The sequence below is a fragment of the Nycticebus coucang genome, chromosome 2 (genome assembly GCF_027406575.1).
Source record: "Nycticebus coucang isolate mNycCou1 chromosome 2, mNycCou1.pri, whole genome shotgun sequence".
Classification (NCBI taxonomy): Eukaryota; Metazoa; Chordata; class Mammalia; order Primates; family Lorisidae; genus Nycticebus; species Nycticebus coucang.
The window spans coordinates 38,944,802-38,965,400 of record NC_069781.1 but is presented as its reverse complement, the minus strand read 5'-3'; the positions used below and the strand labels follow the sequence as shown (position 1 = coordinate 38,965,400).

The 20,599-nt window shown below is 48.4% G+C and overlaps 1 protein-coding gene across 1 annotated transcript; it reads left to right on the top strand.

Moving 5' to 3' along the window:
* Nucleotides 1-19,038: 19,038 nt before the first annotated feature.
* Nucleotides 19,039-19,446, top strand: LOC128579697 (galectin-1-like). The gene has a single exon (XM_053581725.1). The coding sequence runs from the start codon at nucleotides 19,039-19,041 to the stop codon at nucleotides 19,444-19,446; it is 408 nt and encodes a 135-aa protein (XP_053437700.1).
* The last annotated feature ends 1,153 nt before the right edge of the window (nucleotides 19,447-20,599 follow it).

Below are 20,599 nucleotides of genomic sequence, written 5' to 3'. Positions count from 1 at the left end.
AAAAGTTCAAAAGTCAGGTCCAGCTACGGATGAGGCTCTTGGGCATAACCCAGTGAGTACAGCCACTGGGACACAATTTCTTTGCATGTACGGACCTGGGAAACTAGACAAGTTATTGGCCCCAGCATCCCAACTTACGGTGGCAGGACAGGCATGGAATAACAGTGGGAGATACTCTGGCTCAAAAAGAGGGGGATGCCATGTACGAGGCCAAAGGGAGTCATGAGTCTGAAATGGTATTGAAATCCAGCCCGGCAAATATTGGACTTTTCCTGATCAGGCTATAACATCTGGGTGTAATTTCAGGAGCTCTTGGCTCTTTCCTCTGGGCGCTTAGTTCTGGCCTCGTCATAGTTCCTTTTCATGACAGGTGGCACGTGTCAGGGGCTGAGTGGTTTTATCAGCCTGCTTCCTGTCCCACTTGGTACAAGCTGGCAGCGCTTCTGCTTCAGAGATTTTCTCAGGAACTCTGTGGGTCTTGTGTGGATTTCACTGATGCTCACTCTCCTAGACAGAGCCACATCCACGTTTCTCTCCAAGCTAAGCCCTTTTCCGTGTTGGCCTCCTGCTAAGATGGACTTAAGCCTCCTCTGTCTGGGTTCAGTTGAGAAGGACACACACACACACACACATACACACACACGCGCGTACCCTTAATCTCCTAAAAGGGCCCTTTGTGTGACTGGATACTCCCATTTTTGGATTTTTCTGAGGTTTCAGTGAAAGGTTGCACAGTCACACACTCAGCCTTTTCTCTACGACACACTTTGAGCACCATTCTGATTCTTAGCATCATTTGCCATCTGGAGAGGATGAGAATTTTCCAAAAAATTCTGTTCTAGTTCATTTTTGTGTAACAGCTTTCCCTTCTATTTATCTCTTTTTCTCTCACATTTTACTATGAGCAGCAAGAGGAAACCAAGCAGCGTCTTCAACACTGCGTGGAAATCTTCTCTACAAAACAAAGTTTATCCCTTGTAAGTTCTGCTTTCCGTATAACTGCAGGAGACACTTTTAAAGTCTTTTGACATTTATGAATTTTTATGGTTAGGTAATAGTTTGTATATTGAGGGCCCAGATGATATTTTGATACATGATCAAAATTGTACACATTGGTAAACAATGGGTAATGATCAAATCAGGGTAATTGGGCTATCTCTGACTTCACACATTTATCTTTGTGTTGGGACCATAATCTTCTGGCTATTTTGTAACATACAATAAATTGTTACCTGTCATTTCCCTACTGTATTATTAAATACTAGAAAGTATCTTTTTCTATTTAGTTGTATTTTTGAAACCGTTAACCAACTTCTCTTCACCACCCTGTCCCTCTCCCCAGCCTCTGGTAACCGCTGTTCTACTCCCTCCCTTCATGAGATCACGTTGGGAGCTCCCACATATGAGTTAGGACATGCGGTACTTGTCCTACTGAGTCTGGCTTATTTCACTTAACAGAACGACCTCCTGTTCTATCTATGTTGCTGCAGATGACAGGATTTCATTCTTTTCTATGGCTGAATAATACTCCGTGGTGTATCCGTGCCACCTTTTTTGATGCCTTCATCCACTGATGGGCACTTAGGTTGTGGACAGTGCTGCAGTAATGTGGGTGTGCAGGGATCTCTTGGTACACTGATTTCCTTTCTTTTGGATGTATTTGTCTTTCTGTGATATATCCAATCAGTATATACCCAGCAGAGGATTGCTGGATCATATAGTAATCCTATTTTTTTTTTAATTAAATCGTAGCTGTGTACATTAATGGAAGCATGGGGTATAATGTGCCGGTTTTATATACAATTTGAAATATTTTCATCAAACTGGTTAACATAGCCTTTACGGCATTTTCTTAGGAGTTGTGTTAAGACATTTATATTCTACACTTATTAAATTTCACATGTACCCTTGTAAGATGCACCGTAGGTGTAATCCCACCAATCACCCTCCCTGCACCCATCCTCCCCCTCCTCTCCCTTCTCTCTCTACCCTTTCCCCTTCTTCTTGGGCTATAATTGGGTTATAGCTTTTATATGAAAGCTATAAATTGGTTTCATAGCCTATTTTTATTTTTTTGAGGAACCTCCATGCTGTTCTCCATAATGGCTGTGCTACTTCACAGTCCCACCAAATCCTCATTAGCATTTGTTATTTTTTATCTTTTTGATAATAGTCATCCTGTCTGGGGAGAGACAATATCTCATTGTGGTTTTTAATCACAATTCCCTGATGAGTTATGACCTTGAACATTGTAGAAGACAATTTTGCTAAGGTTTCTTTATAACAAGAATTCCTTTCCTCTAGTTTCCATTAACATGGTCCTCCCTCACTTTCTTCTGAGTTCTCGGCTGCATCCTCAACATCCATATCTCTACACAGAGTCTGTTCAAGGAGATGCAGGTTTTGCCAGGCTACAAAATTCCTCTGGCCTCCTCCCACGTTTTAGGTATTTGTTACAGTGGCATCTCACTTCTAAGTACCAACGTCTGCATTTGTTTTCTATTGCTGTGTACCAAATTACCGTACCCATTTATTATCTCACCTTTCCTCAAGCATGCTTGGCTTAACTGGGTTTTCAGCTCTGGGTCTTACAGGCTACAATTAAGGTATTGGCTAGGACTGCTGTTTGATCTGAGATGTGGGGTCTTCTTGCAAGCTCACAGTTTGTGAACAGAATTCAGTTCCTTGTAGTTGTAGGACTGAAAACCAGAGCTTCTTGAGGTCTCTGCTGACTTTGAAGGAATGAGACAAAGCCATGTGGCTCAGACCTGCGAGTGGTCTCTAGGAGCTCAGAGTGGCCAAGTTCATGATGAATTTTGGAAACAGCCTCATCAATGTGATTGTTACATTAATAGCAGTGTAGATCATGCAGGTGCATTGGGGACACCTTGTCATTCCTGTCATGAGATACCCACTTACCATTTGAGAAGATTCCATTTTAAAAACATAAAAATTCTGGAGAAACTGACAGCCTTCTTATAGGTCAGTTGGGAAGGATTTGTCTTATTTATACAGGTCAATTCTAAATTTCTCTATTGCTTAGGTACCTGTTAAAATTAAATCCTGTGTGAAACAGCTTCCATTTTCTCCTCCTGTTAAAATAGTGCTTTTCACACTTCAATATGCAAGAATCCTCTGGCATCTTGTTAAAAGGCAGATATGGGGTTCAGTGGGGCTGGGATGGGTCCTGAGATGTCACATGTCCCCCAAGCTCTTCGATGATGTCATCACTCCTGGTCTGGGGCCATATTCTAAGTATCAAGATACATGTTCTAGAGTGAGAAAAAGAGGGAGAGGAGGATGCCTCTGACTGGCTGGGCAGTTGTGTCTTCTGTACACACACACTAGATGGTGGTGTCGGCTCAGGAAACATGCTTTCCCGGAGGCCAAGTCTGTTGGTCTAAAAATCCTCCAAATCAGACTCCTGACAACAGATGGTAAGGCCTCCAGAGATTACCTGGTGCCAAATGCGGCCGACAGGGAACTGAAGCCAGCGAGGGAAGGGGTTTGTCTTATGTTATACTGCAAATTAGAGACAGCCCTTTTTTTGGTCAATCTCTATCATTCCATTTAGTAGTCAGTGTTCTAAATTTGGCCTTGGTGTGTTGTTTTTCATAGAGTGTTAATGTGATACTCTAAAAAATTGACTTTACTGTATTATATTAAAGAATCTTATTAGTTTCTGTCTTTGCCCGTGGCCACACCCTGCCCTCTTTCTCTTCCAAATGGAGTAGGGGTGGGAGGATGGGAGGTATTTCTTCGGTTTTCCCCTCTGAGATCCTTGCTGGGCAGCTAGAGAGGCCCGCAGGCAATTTCTCCAGCCAGCCCTTTTCCATCTTCAGAGCACTTAATACCCGTGGGACAGAGCAGAGAGTTCTGTCCCAAATGTCATGTCAGGGTTCCTCTGTGAATCATCTCAAATCTTCTTTTATGAGGCAAGGGTCAGTGGAATAGATTGCTCATGGAGCTGTTAGGACAGTTATTGCAGCATCCTATAAAGAAATACAAAGAAATTGCCAGATGGGTGAGACTATTGGGCAGCTCTAGTTGTATGTAACTCAGGAGTGATTGCAAAGCATCGCTGGGTTCTAGTTGCCAACTGTTAAAAAAGGAAGCAAATTACTGGGTTAGAGCCTTTGAGGAGACTTTAGAAGTCACATACTCAGTCCCCTCCTCTTGCAGGAGTCCCTCCTCCATGATCCCCGCTAGTCCTTCTGCTGGACAGGCTGTCCTGTTCTCAGTGCTTCTTCACGGGGCTGGAAGCGCTCCCTCTGTGGTTTCCTACCCAGCGTGTCTGCCCAGAACAGTCCCTCAGAGAGTCAAGGAGAGACAATATGTTCCTGAAACTTCTCTGCTGCAGGCTAACCAGTCCCCGTTTCTTCAAACTGTCCTTGCAGGCAGTGGTTTTCCAGGAGGGAGTGAAGACAGACATTTGCATGAAATCTGCTGCATTTAGCCAAAAGTTAAGACTGGATTCTACATCTCTGCAGAGAGATCCAGGCCAGCTCAGGCTGACCCCAGATGCTATGAGAGTCATAAAATGGCCTTAGTAGGCTGTGAGTGGGAAGAGGCAGTGTGTGTGTGCTTGTGTGTATGAGAGAGAGAGAGGCAAGAACAAGAGAAATGATAGAATAAAACCTCTTTTCCAATAATAGGAAGCTAATAATAATGAGCTAAAATTGAAAACTCAACAAGAAAGCAGGGCTAATACATTGTTTGACATGTGGTGATGAACACAGGAAACAGTGACCAGAGGAGTGGAATTTTGGGGCTCTCTTGGGAGCCAGATCTGGGGGTGAAGACGAGTGAGGAGACGTCGGACAGGGGACTGCTGGTTTCGTAACAAACCTTGAGAATGATTAGGCCTTTTAAACTAAATACAGGTATTCCCTTGATAAAAAATTACCTTTAAAAATTCCCCCAATAGAGTCTGAGTTCAAGCTCCTATTAGTAGGGGAGCGATCAGGGACGTGGGTGTGACTGTACTTGTTCACTACAGATTTGCAGAGAGGTTGGGATTTTCTGGGGAGCAGACCGGAATTGTTTGGTCACATGGATTTTAGGGCAAGTTACTTAACCCTGCAAAGCCACACTTTCCTCTTCCATAAAACGGGGGCTGTGCTAGGACCTAGCTCTCCGGGGCTCGAGTGGGTTAAAGGAGATGAAATGGGCTGCGCTGGAAGCAGAGGGCCCCTGCTAGAATCAGTACTTGGGGACCACTTTCCAGGGTCAGCAGATGCTGACCCGACAAAGATCCCAAGTCGCTCAATCCCAGACACGTCCTGGGTACCAGAGCGGCTGTCAGAAAGGACCCCTGCCCTGGAGGGGCTGCTCTTCATAGAAGTCCCGTCCATGCTGTTTGCCACCTGGGGCAGGACAGAAGTCCTCCTTCCCTCCCCATCTGCAGAAATACAACTTTTCAACTCTTCTCCTCTCACAATTAGTTCCTATCTCTGGGAAAACTTTGAATCCAAGAGCTGCAGGGAGTTTGGGGGTTCATTTAGTCCAATCTTTTCACTTTAGAGTTGAGGGCACTGTTCCCTGAGAGGGGGTGGGGAGGGGGCCCCACAGACCAGTTCAACCTTATGCCAGGAGACAGGAGCATGGACCTTGGCTGCTCTTTGAGACCCTAGTCAGTCACAGGATTTGAAAGCCTCGGGGAGTGTGTCCTGATGTGGACTGGGCTCAGCTCACAACCTTTGGAACCAGAAGCTGAAGGGAAATAAAACTGCCCTTTCTGCGTAAGATTCAGGACAATTCTGGGAACTTGTTGCAGAACAAATTGATTTATGGGGACCCAGCTGTGAGGAACTGTACAAAACAGGGATCAGAGGAGATATCCTCCAGATGTGGCTTCATTAAGAGCAGGGGTGGAACATTAGGGCCGAAAGACTTCTTAGGTCTCTTGGGCCACGGAGACCTTGAGTCTAGGGAGAAAGTGTGGCTAAGGGCTTGTGGCATCAAGGTGCTGCCTCTGAGCTGGAAAGCTCTGTCTAATCTTTAGAAACTACAGACAGGGAAGCTAGAGGCCCAGAGAGGGAAGGAACTAATCCAGCATCACATAGCAAAGGAGGCTGAGGCTGGGACCAGAACCAGCATCTTCTCTTGCCAGATAGAAGGTCTGTCATCACCCATCCCTCCTCCCTCCAAGAGCCTGCCTTTTAGAATCCAAGGCCCGCTCCTTCCTTCCTCCCTCCCTTCCTTTCTTCCTTGTCTTATTCTGTCTCTCTGTGTAGAGTGCCATGACATCATCATAGCTCACAGCAACCCTAAACTCTTCAGGTCAAATGATCTTCTTGCCTTAGTTTTTCTATTTTTCAGTAGAAAAATATTTTTCACTCTTGCTCAGGCTGGTCTCAAAACTTCTGAGCTCAAGCAGTCTTCCTGCCTTGGCCTCCCCAAGTGTCGGGATTATAAGAGTGAGCCACCATGCCCAGACTAAGGCTATTTTTTTTTTTTTTAGAGACGAAGTCTCATTTTGTCGCTCTCGGTAGAGTGCCGTGTCATCACAGCTCACAGCAACCTCCAACTCCTGGGCTTAGGCGATTCTCTTGCCTCAGCCTCCAAAGTAGCTGGGACTACAGGCGCCCGCCACAACGCCCGGCTATTTTTTGTTGCAGTTTGGCCGGGGCCTGGTTTGAACCCACCACCCTTAGTATATGGGGCTGGCGCCCTACTCACTGAGCCACAGGCACAACCCCTAAGGCTATTTTCTTAATTAAACAACAAGGAAAGGCTTAACTATCACACTCTGATGGTGATATTAGATGTACTTTGAAGAATGAGGCCAGGCTCTTTCCTGTTGCCCAGAGAAGGAGACCTTGCAGCCCTCATCCCTCCTGGGCCTCCCAGACCCTTGGTGACACCTTCCATTGGAGGGCCTGCCTTCCTCTTCCAGAACCGGACTTGGAGTGTCTGCTCTCTGTCCTCTGAGGGTGCAGGCGTGGCTGGCCTGAGAGGGGAGCAGGACGCCCTTCTGCTATATCACCTCTGTTGAGAATGGGTTTCAGGGCTTTTTGAGACTTGGAAACTAGATTTATGTTTGGTAGAATCTCAAATCATGTCTGGTCTCCCATTCCTATTACAGCATTCCTGATGTGTGTGTGTGTATTTTTTTTAACACTTTATTTTCCCCAGATTATTAAAACATATAAGCTCACTGACGATAGTTTAGAAACTACACAAGAATTTAAAGAAACCACTTAAATTCTCACTACCCAAAGATAGTACCAATTGGAAGTTTTCCTTCCAGTCTTTCTTTTACCATCACATTCCTTTTATTTGGCTGAAATTGGCTCTATAATAGCTTTTACCCAGTAAGTATGGTTCTGTCCCTTGGGGAAATGTAGAATTCGTCTCCCTCGTAATAGGGGTTCGGATGCACGAAGTCAACATTCGTCCCCGGATTCTTCCCACCCCTGGCAGAAAACCTCCATTTCATTTATTTTATTTTTTTCTCAATTCCATTTTAAATGTCAAGTTTATAACAATAATTGTGATTATTACTACACCAAGTGTGCACTACTTATTTTCTCTTTCTCTTTTTTTTTTTTTTTTTTGAGATAGAGTCTCACTCTGTCACCCTGGGTAGAGCGCTATGGTGTCATAACTCACAGCAACCTCAAATTCTTGGGCTCAAGTGATCCTTTTGCCTGAATCTCCAAGTAACTACAGGCATGTACCACTATGCCTGGCTAGTTTTTCTATTTTTAGCCAAGATGAGGTCTCGCTCTTGCTCAGGCTGGTCTGAAACTCCTGAGCTCAAGCAATGCACCCGCCTTGGCCTCCCAGAATGCTGGGATTACAGACACGAGCTGCCGTGCCCAGCCAGTGTGCACAATTTGTAAGGCCTATTGCTATGATTTTCATATATTCCTTGTTTAATCCTCACAACAACCACACAAAGGAAGTATTTTCTAGCTCTAACTTTTAGGGGAGGAAACTGAGAGACTTGGAGAGAATGGGCCCCATTTAGGTGAATGGGAACTGAGTTCAGTGAGATTATAGCCTCCTTTAATCTGGCCTCTTTATCTCTGTTAAGATGGCCAGAGGACGCAGTAGCTTATCTGGCAGCCTTATCAAAACAGCTTCTTGAATGTCATTGCAAAGCAAGACTTTCCATTTGTTCCTGACAAATTCATCTCCTTCATTCTGGTTCACAAAGACCTTTTTTTCCCTCCTTATGAAAATTTCTGTGAGGCGACATGACTCATATGGAATTCTGGCACCAACATTAAATGAAAACCCCTCCTAGTGCAGCACCCGGCACAGAGCACACGTACAATACCTGGTTGCTATTATTATGTAGAGTGGGTGGCACTGTTTGGTTCCCTAGGTTTCCCTCTGTTCCCCACAAAGTACAGCAGAACAATGCGCTAAAAGTAGCATCGCAGGAAGAAGGGGCCCATCCTCTGTGGTTGGTCTCTGAGGTGGCTTCCAGAAGCATCCTTCTTCTCTAGCTATTGGCAGAAACATGAAGCCAGGAAGATGCTTCCTTGAACTTGGGCCCATCTGCTCCCATGTCTGGCCCAGCTCTCCCCTGGGGCCTCATCATCCCACCATTTGCTGGCAGGGTGGGTCTGTCTGCCTATGGTGAGAAGACCCCTCTCCTTCCGCTCTAGGTCCCAAACCCACATTGCTGCTGCAGATCCCTCACCCACGTTGCTCAGAAGAGACATTCTTCTTTGTGGGGTGGAGCTGTTGAAATGGATTTTAAAATATGGGTTATATTTTAAATTTTGGTTGTTTCTAAATTTGGTCACAATCCTGTCTTCTTGTGCTAAAATGAGAAAAAGGAAGCAGCTGCCCTCTGGGAGAAAACCTCCCCCAGAGAGGAGCAGGGAAGAAACCCTCACACTTCTCTGCTGATTGTTCTGCTTCCCTCCTGAGCTCTCTAAAGCTCTCTGTAGGTGTGGAAGAGGCTGACATGGCTCTGAGGATGCCACTCACTCCCCATGGCCTGGGGACTTCATGTAGGGCACACTGTCGCCAACCCACAACAACTCACCGAGGCTGCTGGCCCGTGCATGTGCCAGGCCAGGGGGCTGTTCCCTGTGGGGAGCAGACAACACAGACACTGTCCCCACCCTGGGCCCAGCCAATGTGATCTGAGGCAGGCATAGAGAGGCAGAAGAAGCCTGGAGAAAGGAGTGACCCTTCTTTGTCATAGAGGGGGTGACATTTGTGCCATCTTGAAGGCCGAGTAGGCTGTGGGTAGGCTACCCTGCTACCTGCTGAGCATCTCCCCCTTCTTGTCTCATGACCTCTGCAAACCCGACACCTTGTAATTTGGACTCATCACCTGTCCTCTTCCAACCTATATTCTTCCTCCATGCTGCCCACAAAGCTGGAAAGATGTGGTTTGTCCCCTTATCATCTATTTCTCTTTGTCCTGGTGAGAGGGCCCAAGGGGTTCTTTGGGACCCACCCCTTCCCCTCTTAGACCCTGTGGTCTCTACAGGCACCCAAACTGGAGGGATGGAGCTCAAGGATGGGGTCTAAGTCAATTTCCTCTACTTTTGTGAGTGGCTCAGGGGTGAGCATGTGACCTAAGCTAGTGCAATCAGAGCAAACCTCAGAGCGTTCCTGTGCCCAGTAGAGCATGAGGTCTCGTTTGTCTTTGTTGGATTTAAACCGTGAAGGGTGTAACCCGGAGAGGGCCTGGCAGCCATCCTGAGATGATGTGGGAAGAGCAGTTAAGAATGGACTCAGCACCAAGTGCCTGAGTCAGGAATGAAGAGAGAATATACTGGTGACATGGCTGAAGCGAGACACCTACCCTCACGCTGTTCAGTTATGGGAATCAGAGCGCTCCCCTTTGAGGGTGTCAGCCACTTTGAATGAAAAGAATGCTACGGCACCCATCTCACTAAATGGCGCCGGCACCATTTATTCAGACAGTTAAAGCAGAAAACCCGGGCCCACTTTTTGACTCACTCTCCCATACCTAGAGGTATACCCATACCCAAGGGGTATGGGAAAGCTATCGCTTCTGCCCCCCAGCAGTCTCTTTAACCAGTCCCCTCCGTGCCATCCCCGTGGCCATTACCTGATTCATGGCCAATGACTAGCAGATGGCCTCTGTTCAGACTTGCCATTTTAATCTCTGCTTCTCTCCAGCTGGCAGTGGGGTCACTCTTTAAGCAAACTTGACCATGGCACCATGTGCCGTCACTCCCCATGCTCCATGTAGGCTCCCCAGCATTTGGTCCCCTAGAGAGGCTGTGGTCTTGCCCCCTGCCAACCCCTGGAAATCAACGCCTGCCCACAGCACTTAATTGGGTAGACTGGGCTCTCTCTCAGCGGCACTGGCCGGATGATCGCCCTACCCTCACTTCCTGGAACATTCTTATGCAAGCTTTGATGTCCTCCTCAAGCAGCTCCTCTCTGCAGCCTTCCCTGAGCACCCTGCTGGAGCTGTTCATCCCTGCCTTCCCCGGCACTGTCCCTTGCCCTTCTGTTCACCATAGCACTCGATCTGGTATATGAGGATGGGCTTCTGGAGGGTGGGTGTGATGTGTCTGATCATTACTAGGTCCCTAGCATCCATGATGAGGCCTGGCCGAGGGGTGACCATCTGATGTCTGCTGACCAGATGGCCAACAGAAAGGAGGGAAGGAAGGGAGGGAGGGAGGAGGAAAGGAAGGGAGGGAGGGAGGAGGGAAGGAAAGAAACAGTTGATTAGAGTAGGGAACATTGTCCTCTGGAGTGCTTCCCCTGCTGGGAAGGAAAGTTGTAGTGAATGGCAAGTATATATTTTGAGGTCACAAAGTGAATCTGTTGCAGACTTTTCTTTACACTTGTAGACAAATCGTGAGCAAAGTATAGGCTGCTTTGGTGGTGTAGAGAAGAGAAATCCACACAGATTCAGGTGCTTGTGTTAATTCCATCCTGCCACTCACTATGAGTGTGACTTAGAGCAAGTCGCTTCCTCTCCCTGAGCCTCAGTTTCCCATACAGCCAATTGGGTGCAGTCCTGAGCTGTCAGCCTTGTAGGGCTATTGTATTTACAGACAAAAGGATAAGAGAGGAAATGTGCAAAAGGCTTGTTAGACCAGGCGGTGGGCTGTGGAGGGAGGTCAGGGACATCAGCAGTGACCCATGATCCGCACTCCTCCAATACTCATCACTCACCATACTCTGAGGAGTGAGGTACCCCAGATGTAGGATCTATGGAAATCCATGATCCCTGTGGGTCATATGTGGGAGTGGACAAGCTGGGACACCTCAGAGCACACATGTCAAGCAGCATTCTCTTGCTGGCTACTGACAAAAATTCAACTCAAGGTGGTGTCTGTGGCTCAGAGGAGTAGGTTGCCGGCCCCATATTCTGGAGGTGGCAGGTTCAAACCCAGCCGCAGCCAAAAACTGCAAAAAAAAAAAAAAATTCAACTCAAACTGTATTAAGCAGAAATAGAATGTATTGGCACGTGAAGCTGAGAAGTCAAGGATTTCGGGTATGGCTGGATCCAGGATTCTAAAGTGTCCTCGGAGGTGGTCTCTGTTCCTTTCTGCTTCCTTCACTGGCTTCATTCTGGGGCAGGCCTCTTCTACTCTATGAAGAAACTCCAGGAAGCTCCATGCTTCTGTTATTCTTACAGCTGCAATCTCTGTATTTCTAGCGATAATTAAGAGACTGAGTATCACTAGATTCTCTTGGATCCAGAGACCATCTCTGGGTCTAATACTGTGGTGAGGGGCACTACAGGGACCTGAGCTCCATGCCCACCCACGGAGCTAGGGCAGGGTTAGCATGAGCCAGACCAGGAGTGGGGAGAAGTGCCTATGGCTCAGTGAAACCGGGAAGAGGAGATGCATGTCAAGCAGTCAGAAACAACTGTCACCAGGGGCCAGTGGCCTGGGCAGCACAGGCACAAAATCAGGTGATTAGTAGAGCTTATCTTGGGGCCCTTTTCTTTCTTCTTGGTGCTGTCTCCCACAATTGTGCCATCAGCTGAGGCACAGAACTTCTCAGTTTGGCTGGGCCCACAGAACCAGAGGAACTTGTAGGTCTAGGAAGGCAGCTGGGAGGTCAGGCCTCCCTTGTCCCCAGCACTATAGAACCAGAGACCTCAGGCAAAAGGAGACTGGGGCCCCGGACTCCCTCCCTGCTGTTGGCCTGGACTCACACCTGCCCCACTGCCTGGTGGTGGCTAGATCTCTCGAGGCAGGCAAGCTCAGAGGGCAAGGGCAAGGTGATGTGGTGTGATAGAAAGAGCAGCCACTGGGACTCAGGCTGAGCTGAGCCCTGTCCACCGTGAGGCTTCTCTGACTTACGCTGGCCTCATACATGTCCCACCTGTGTATTAGGCCCCAGGCCAAGAAGGGTCCTGCCCTTGGTATAATGTTCTATTACTGTCGTGAAATTCCCAAAACTTTTTAAACAAGGGGCTTCTGATTTTCATTTTGCAACAGATCCCACAAATAGTGCCACTGGTCTTTGTCTCAGTTTCCCTGTCTGTGTCAAGAAGGTGATAGACTCAGGGGCTTGGAGGTGGCTTCCTGTTGACGGCAGAAGCAGGTGGTCCTCCAGAGGGGTTGTTCTGGTGCTCATATGTGGTTCTGTCCCCCAGGAGATCGCCTAAAGCTTCCCAGAGTTTCCGTTCCCTTTCTCCTCTAGCCAAAGCAGCTCCTATCCTCAGGGTGGGGGTGGGGGGTAGCTAGAGCTGCAAAGAGCACCCAGGCCTCAGGGGACTGGACCTGCCTTCATCAGTCACCCATCCAGTGTCCTGCTACTCGAAGTGTGGGCTGTGGTCCACCAGCCTGGCATGTGTGTCAGAAGGGTCAACTCTCAGGCCCCATCTGGACGTACTGAGCCAGAATCCGCATTTTAGTAAAGCTCCTGGGTCATTCTTAGGCTCATTAAGGGCTGAGAGGGTGTAATAAAGGCTTGTTAAGGTTTCCTGGAGGTCATCTGTGCGCCTCGGGCCTGGGGACAAATAGTACCAAGGTGGCACAAAGCTGGAGATATGCAGGCGTATCTGTTTGCTGTGGCTACCATGATAGAGTGACTGAAACAACAGACATGGATTTTCTCGCAATTCTGGGGGCTTGAATTCCGAGACTGAGGTGTGGGCTGGGGTGGTTTCCTTTGAGGCCTCTCTCTGTGACTCGTCAGTAGCCATGTCCTACCTCTGTGTTCACAGTCTCTTCACCCGGGCGCTCGGTGTTCTAATCTCTTCCTATGAGGACAGCAGTCAGACTGGATGACAGCCCACCCAAGGAATTCAACCTCAATGATCTCCTTAATGCCCCTATTTCCAAATACAGTCCCATTCTGAGGTCTTGGGGGTTAGGACATTAACATGAGAATTGTAAGGGGCATGACTCAGCCCCTACAGCAGGGCTTGTGCAGCACAGGCAGCTGCCACCGCGTGTTGGGCTTGGAGCCAGGTGCTCCCTTAATCTCCAGACGGCCCTGAGAAGAGCCAGGTGAGCCACAGACACTGTCAAGGTCCCTTTGCCTGTCAAGCACTGTGGGCCAAGCCTGTGTGTATGTCATCTCTTTTTGTCCCCAGGGTCTCCTCCTCACACCCACTGACGCGGCCAGAGAGGAGAGAGGATGCCCTCGCGGTCAGCAGGGCCGGGGCCAGGACTCAGGTGTCCATGCTGTGTTTCATCCCTCCCTCTCCACCCCCTGCCTGCTAATCAGGAATGGCCAGTTCAACATCACTGGCACAACCTCCATAAACCAGAGGGTCTCTGAGTGTGGAAGACTAAAGACTCCTGCTGGCTGGAGGGGTGTCCCAGAGAAAGACCAGCACCCGTGCATGGTGCCAGGGCTGGTGTGTGATGAATGTGGAACCCTGGGACCCACATTTGGGGGTTAGGGTGTGGAGACAGTCCAGCCTCAGCAAGGGGAGGACTGCGCGCTCTAAGCTGTCCCCGTGGGTGGTTCACGAGGTTGGATTTTGTGGCACACACTGCCCTCAAGAGAGGAGTCTCATGGCTATCTTCCACCCTGGTGAGGCCCCAGTTTCTCTGCCACTCTGAGCTCTCTTCACTCAGTTCTCATCACAGGGTCATCTGTGCACCTACACTGGGGACAGGGGTCCTTGGGGGTACCCAAAGGGCCAGTCCACCAACCATTGTTTGGGTCCCAGACTCCTCAGAGAGCTCAAGGAAGTTATGGCCCCTGTCCCAGGAGCATGGCGCTGTGTGCCTCTGCACACAGACACACTTCACTGCCCCGGGAGCCTCCAGGCAATAGCTCCTGCCTTACAGGGTCCCTCTCTGCACATCACTAGCTGGGGTGTGAGCCCCCGGGGTTGAGACCTCCCTTCCTGGCACACCTACCCTGTGCCACACTGCGCCACCCTTCTTACCTTTCTCTTTGAGCTGGCTTTGCCTCCCAGTGACTCTTCCCATAGTCCTTATCTTGCTCCTCAAAGCCACCCGGAACGAGGTCACTGCATCCTCGCCATGACGCAGATAAGACTAGGGCTTGCATCCTCCAGAGTTCACCCTTTTCTGTGGGATTCAGCTGTGGCTCTTTCCTTACAGGACAGGCATCCGGACACTTCCCAGCCGGTCTCAGCCCCAGACATGCTGTGTTCTCAATGTTCCCATTAAGGGCTGACCTGCAGAACATGGCATGCCGGGTGCAGTCTGGCCAGCCTGGGAAAGCCGATCGCTCACCCCCTTCTGCTCCCACTAACATAGTTCTGGAGACAGACATAGCACACAGCAGAGACATTGAGCAAGGGATCAACTCAGTCACCGAGATCTTTTACTGATAAAACAGCTGTACAGCCACCTCTTTCCCTCTTTCAAGTATTTCTGGGGTTTTAATCTGAAATCCCAGGTTAGACCAGCTATTTGAGTTTCTATGTTCTTTCACTGCTCCTAGTGCCCTCGCCCAAAGGCATTTCCACCCCAAGCCTCAGATTCCTCATAAGTTTGTTAGGATGGTCAAACATATAATGAAAGGTTAAGGCTTTAAAATGTGTAAAAAGCTGTTTTTTATTTTTGTAGAGAGGGAGTCTCGCAATGTTGCCAGGGCTGCTCTCAAACTTCTGGCCTCAAGGGATCCTTTCAATTCATCCTTCCAAAGTGCTGAGATTATAGGCCTGAGCCACCATACCCAGCCCAACAAACTATTTCTGTTTGTTGTTATTTTGGAAAATATTTCTGTTTGTTTCCCAAATCCACTTCCCCATTTTATGTAGAGACAGAACTTTCTCCTTGGCATGTTAACTCCCAGCCCGTCTTGCACTAGATGAGGAGTGGACAGTGAGGACAAGCAGGGTACAGGAATCCTCCTTACTGACCCTTCCACATCCTGTGGTCTCAGGTACCCCCCGTGGTGCAGTATAATGAGATATCACATTCATATAACTTTTATTGTACTATGTGTTATAATTGATAGAACAGCTATTTATTCATTTGTTTTTATTTTTTAAATTATTTATTCATTACTAGAATTGTTTTTTTGGTTTTTTTTTGTGAGACACAGTTTCACTTTATCACCCTGGGTAGAGCACCATGGCATCATAGTTGACAGCAATCTCAAACTCTTGCGCGCAAGCAATCCTCTTGCCTCACCTTCTCAAGTAGCTGGAGCTATAGGTGTCTGCCACAAGCCAGCTATTTTTTAGAGACAGGATCTTCCTCTTTCTCAGGCTGTTCTCAAACTACTGAGCTCAAGTAATCTACCTGCCTCAGCTTCCCAGAGTGCTAGGATTATAGGAGTAAGCTACCACCAGCCCTAGAATTGCGATTACTCTCTTACTGTGCCTAATGTATAACTTAACCTTTATCATAAGTTTGTATGTATAGGACAAGCTACATGTAGGGTTGAGTACTATCTGCCGTCTCAGCATCCCCTGGGGGTCTTGGAGCATAACCTAGAGGATCAGGGGGACCACTGTACTCAAATTTTGTTGTGGCTTTGAAGGGAGCAGTGTGACTCCCTTGCCTGCTACCACTTCCATGGCTGAAAATATATACACAGTGGGCTCTACCTTGGACCTCCTAAATGAGTATGATCCCCTGGGGTGGGAAAGCAACAGGACAGAGATGGCCTGGGCCCCTGATGACCACAAACAGCAGCCTCACTGTACGCAGTATGACTTTTATGGCAGTGAGAAATTAACTTCTATCTCGTTTAAGCTATTTATTATTTATTATCTGTGTTGCTCAGCTCACACTTATTACCATCATTAATTAGATGGGAAGAATAGAGGGATTTGTCAATACCCTGAAAAAGTCAATATTTTTCCTTGATTTCTGCTTATTTATGATGGGGTCATCTCATTATATTGCCCAGGCTGGTCTTGAATTCCTGAACTCAAGCAATCCTCCCGCCTTAGCGTCCCAGGTAGCCAGGACTAAGAGTACAGGCACGTGCCACCAGACTCCACTCTATTTCCACTTCCATTTCTTCCCTCTCCTCCCACCCAATCCTTAAATGTTTATCGGGTTCATTGTCTGTGCCAGGCCCTCTGTTTGGCCCTGTGGATGCAGAGATGATTAAGGAGCAGAATATTCCAGGGGCTGGTGAGGGAGACAGTTACAATAACCAAAGGCCCTCCAAGTCCATGTAGCAAGGTCACATGAAGGTCTTGCTGGGGTTGTGCATGAACACAGAGAAACAGCCACCATTTTGCTTGGGAAGGTGAGAGAGAGAGGGTCTAAGAGTTATTGCTTGCGCTGGTCCATAAGATCCTCTGAGTAGAAGAAGTTCTCTAGAAAGGGAAGATGAGGAAGGGCATTCCCCGCTGAGGGAAGAGCTTGTGCAAAGGCTCCGAAGTGTGCAGGAGCATGGAGCGTGAGGGCCTGTGGGCTGGTTGTGGGTGCCCTTGGTGGGGGGCTGGATGGGAGTGAAGGCAGAAGCCAGGCATGCTCTGCAGGCGTGGGCTGTCAGAGGCCAGCTTCCTTCTGAGGAGCACTGTGCAAGGAAGGAAATATCACTTTGCAAACAAACACCCTGTGTGTTTATTTCCTCTGTTTTCCTCACCTCTCTCATCTTCTCTCCTTAGTGAGATGCCTCCTGGTTTCACTTAATTTCCACAGGAAGCTGGAAAGAGCAACATCTGTCCACATTCCCCCTAACTGGCTCCAGATTTCTGGGGTCAGAATGTGGCCCCGAGAAGCAGGGTCTCTATGGGGTCAGAGGTGACAGCCCCAGAATTGGTGGACTCACACTGAGCCCCTGTGGCAGCAAAGTCTAGGCACCAGTTCCCTGCACCATACAGATGTTCTGCAAGAATTCTTCTGGGAGCGTAATCCTCCGCTGAGGCAGCCCCTGGAGAGGGGAGCACAGGCCGCGTTCCCACGGGCTCCTGCCCAACATTCGTTCCTGAGTTTTATGTTCCTGGGAGAGGGGGAGGTGGAGCATATGCTTCAACACCACAGCAGCTGCTCCTCACATGGCCTTGGGACAGTTGGCCTCTGAGCCATGGGGACATTGTTTTGCTTACAGCTGTATGCTAATGGAATTAGTTTAGGGGACACTTTCTCTTCTGCCACCCACAAGGAGGCGGCTTGGAGTGGGAGAAGGAACAGTCAGAACGGCGCCTCTGGGGTCCCTCTCTCAGAGGTTTGGTTTCCTTATCTGTGACACAAATTGGGCCGGCCCCAGTGGCGTTTAAGGCTCTGTGTGGACAGTGCGGGCTGTGGATTCATGCAGAGGCTTTAGTCCTGCTTATGCACATGTGGTCCTGGGAAGGTTCTTAACCTTGTTGACCACGTTATCCTCATCTGTGCATGGGTAACATGGGGCCGGTCACCTTGGAGGGCTTTTTAGCTTATTGATGAGGGGAGTCTCCAACCTCCACAAGGTTGCTGAGGAAAAGGGTGTTATTTCCTCTCCTGTGGCAAAATCTCTCTAATTCTACACTTTTGGAACTAAGCAGAGTCAGCACAAAAGACTTGGTCTCCACAGTTACCCCTCTGCCCACCCTCTGCCCTGTCTCTGCAAGCCAGCAGACTACTTTTTTCTTTGAGACAGAGTCTCACGATGTTGCCCTGGGTAGAGTACCATGGCATCGCAGCTCACAGCAACCTCCAACTCTTGGACTTAAGTGATTCTCTTGCCTCAGCCTCCCAAGTAGCTGGGACGACAGGCGCCCACCACAACGCCCAGATATTTTTTTGTTGTTGTTGCAGTTGTCATTGTTGTTTAGCAGGCCTAGGCCAGGCTCAGACCTGTCTGCCTCGGTGTATATGCCCTGCGCCCTACTCACTGAGCTACGGGCACCGAGCCCAGACTTTTTCTAAAGCATGACTGGGTGACTCCTTAATAGAGTCCTCCCAGGCCTCCTGGGACAGCCCTGCCTGACTGCAGGGGGTGGCTGGGGTGCATGTTAGAATGTCTCTCCTTTCCCTAGAAAGTCCCAGGAGGAGGCTGGGCAGGGCTCTGTGTGTGCGTGCACGTGTAGTTGTGTGAGGACACGTGTGTGAATGGCAGGTTCCCTCCATGGAGCAATTCCCAAAGGACCAGCACCTTGAATCTGAATCTCCTTGATATCACGTATTATTATTGTTAATTGTGGTAAGACACATGTAAAATTTACCATCTTCATCATTTTTAAGTGTGCAGTTCAGTATATTCACATCGTTCTGCAACTGTGCCTGTCACCCATCTCCAGAATTCTTGTCTTCTTGCCAAACTGACACTCTATAAACCCCTGGAACGACATCAGCCCACTCTAGCCCTTGGCAAGTACCCTACTACTTTCTGTCACTATGACTCTGACTAGTCTAGATCCCTCCTGTGAGGGAACCACACAGTATCTGTCCCTTGGTGACTGGCTTGTTTCACTGTCAGTACCATTGCGCTGCCCCCTGCCGGCCCCACCCTCCGTTAGGAATCCCTCCTTTGGCAGAGGATCTGAGTCTCTACTGAGGAGAGACATGCACCCCTGGGAAGAAAGCACTTCAAGCTTTATCGGTACTTTCTCTTGAATTCCAATCAGTGGATGAATTCTCAAGAGCAGGTTTTGATGGGAAGGGTGACCCTGGTTGAAAGTCCTGATTGATTAAGAAGAGGGAGAGACGGCTGGTGCACCGGTCCTCAAACATCCTCCTGCTTCAATCATGGCTTGTGGTCTGGTCGCCAGCAGCCTGAATCTCAAACCTGGGGAGTGCCTCAGAGTATGGGGCGAGGTGGCCCCCAATGCCAAGAGCTTTGTGCTGAACCTGGGCAAAGACAGCAACAACCTGTGCCTGCATTTCAACCCCCGCTTCGATGCCCACGGGGGTGCCAATACTACCATGTGCAACAGCAAGAACAGCGGGGCCTGGGGGGCTGAGCAGCGGGAGGCTGCCTTTCCCTTCCACCCTGGAAGTGTCGCGGAGGTGTGCATCAGCTTTGACCAGGCAGACTTGACCGTCGAGCTGCCAGATGGTTACACATTCAAGTTCCCTAACCACCTCAACCTGGAGGCCATCAACTGCATGGCAGGCGATGGTGACTTCAAGATCAAGTGTGTGGCCTTTGATTGAAATTAGCTGGCCCGTGACCCCCAAGAAAGGCAGCTGCCTCTGCTCTTCCTGAAAAAAAAAAGAAGAGAGAGAGACATTAATGGCAGAAGGAAAAAAACAAATCCTGCCTGAAAAACATGTTGCTGGGATCATTATAAGTGAATTCATGGGACACCAATTAGTTTTATAACACAGCTACCTCCAAAATTTATGGCGCTGGTTCTGTTGACCTCATGGCTTGCTCTGACTTGATTCCCTGGACAATTATGGTTGAAGTGTCCTGTAAGGACCACTCATAAGAATAGATAATACTACTCTTGTATTTGGGTGGCATTCTACAATTTAGGATGCATGACCACTTTTTTTTTTTTTTTTGGAGACAGAATCTCACTATGTCACTCTCTGTAGAGTGCTGTAGCATCACAGCTCACAGCAACCTCAAACTCTTGGACCTCAATGATTCCCGAGTAGCTGGGACTACAGGCAGCCACCATAAGGCCTGGCTATTTTTTGGTTGCAGTTTCCATTGCTGTTTAGCAGGCCCAGGCCAGGTTCGAACCTGTCAGCCTCTGTGTATGTGGCTTGCACCCTACTCACTGAGCTATGGGCGCTGAGCCAGCATGACCACTTCTATTATTTTATTTGATCAATAGTGTGCAGTAGTCAGAATGGACTTAACCATCTTCGTTTTTCAAGTGAGGAAGCTGAGGCTCAGTGGGCAGAAGGGACCTGCTCTGGGTAATAGAATCACATGTGAATAGCCCTGGATTGAGGAACCAAGTCTTTAGTACAGGCTCTTTCCATGTCTCCACAGTTTCCTGCCATTTTTTCATTTAAAATATCTAACAGTATTTGCAAATGCAAGTTCTCCCTGACCCTCACACCTCCCACTTCACCTTAGACCAAATCCTTCTTCAGGGCTGCTGTGTCACTCACTATCCAAATGCTCAAATTAGAAACCCCAGAGCCATCCTTGACACTTCCCTCACTCCGGTTTCATATACAGTCTTCAATTAAGTACTGTCATTTTTAATTCTTAAATCTGGTTCTCAATACCCCCACTTCTCTGCAATTCTGGACCCCTAGAGTCCAGGCCTTATCTCATCTGGAGTTGGCCCCATATATGGCCATGATATCCTTTCTGTTCTTTTCCTCTGTGATTTCTTAGGAAATG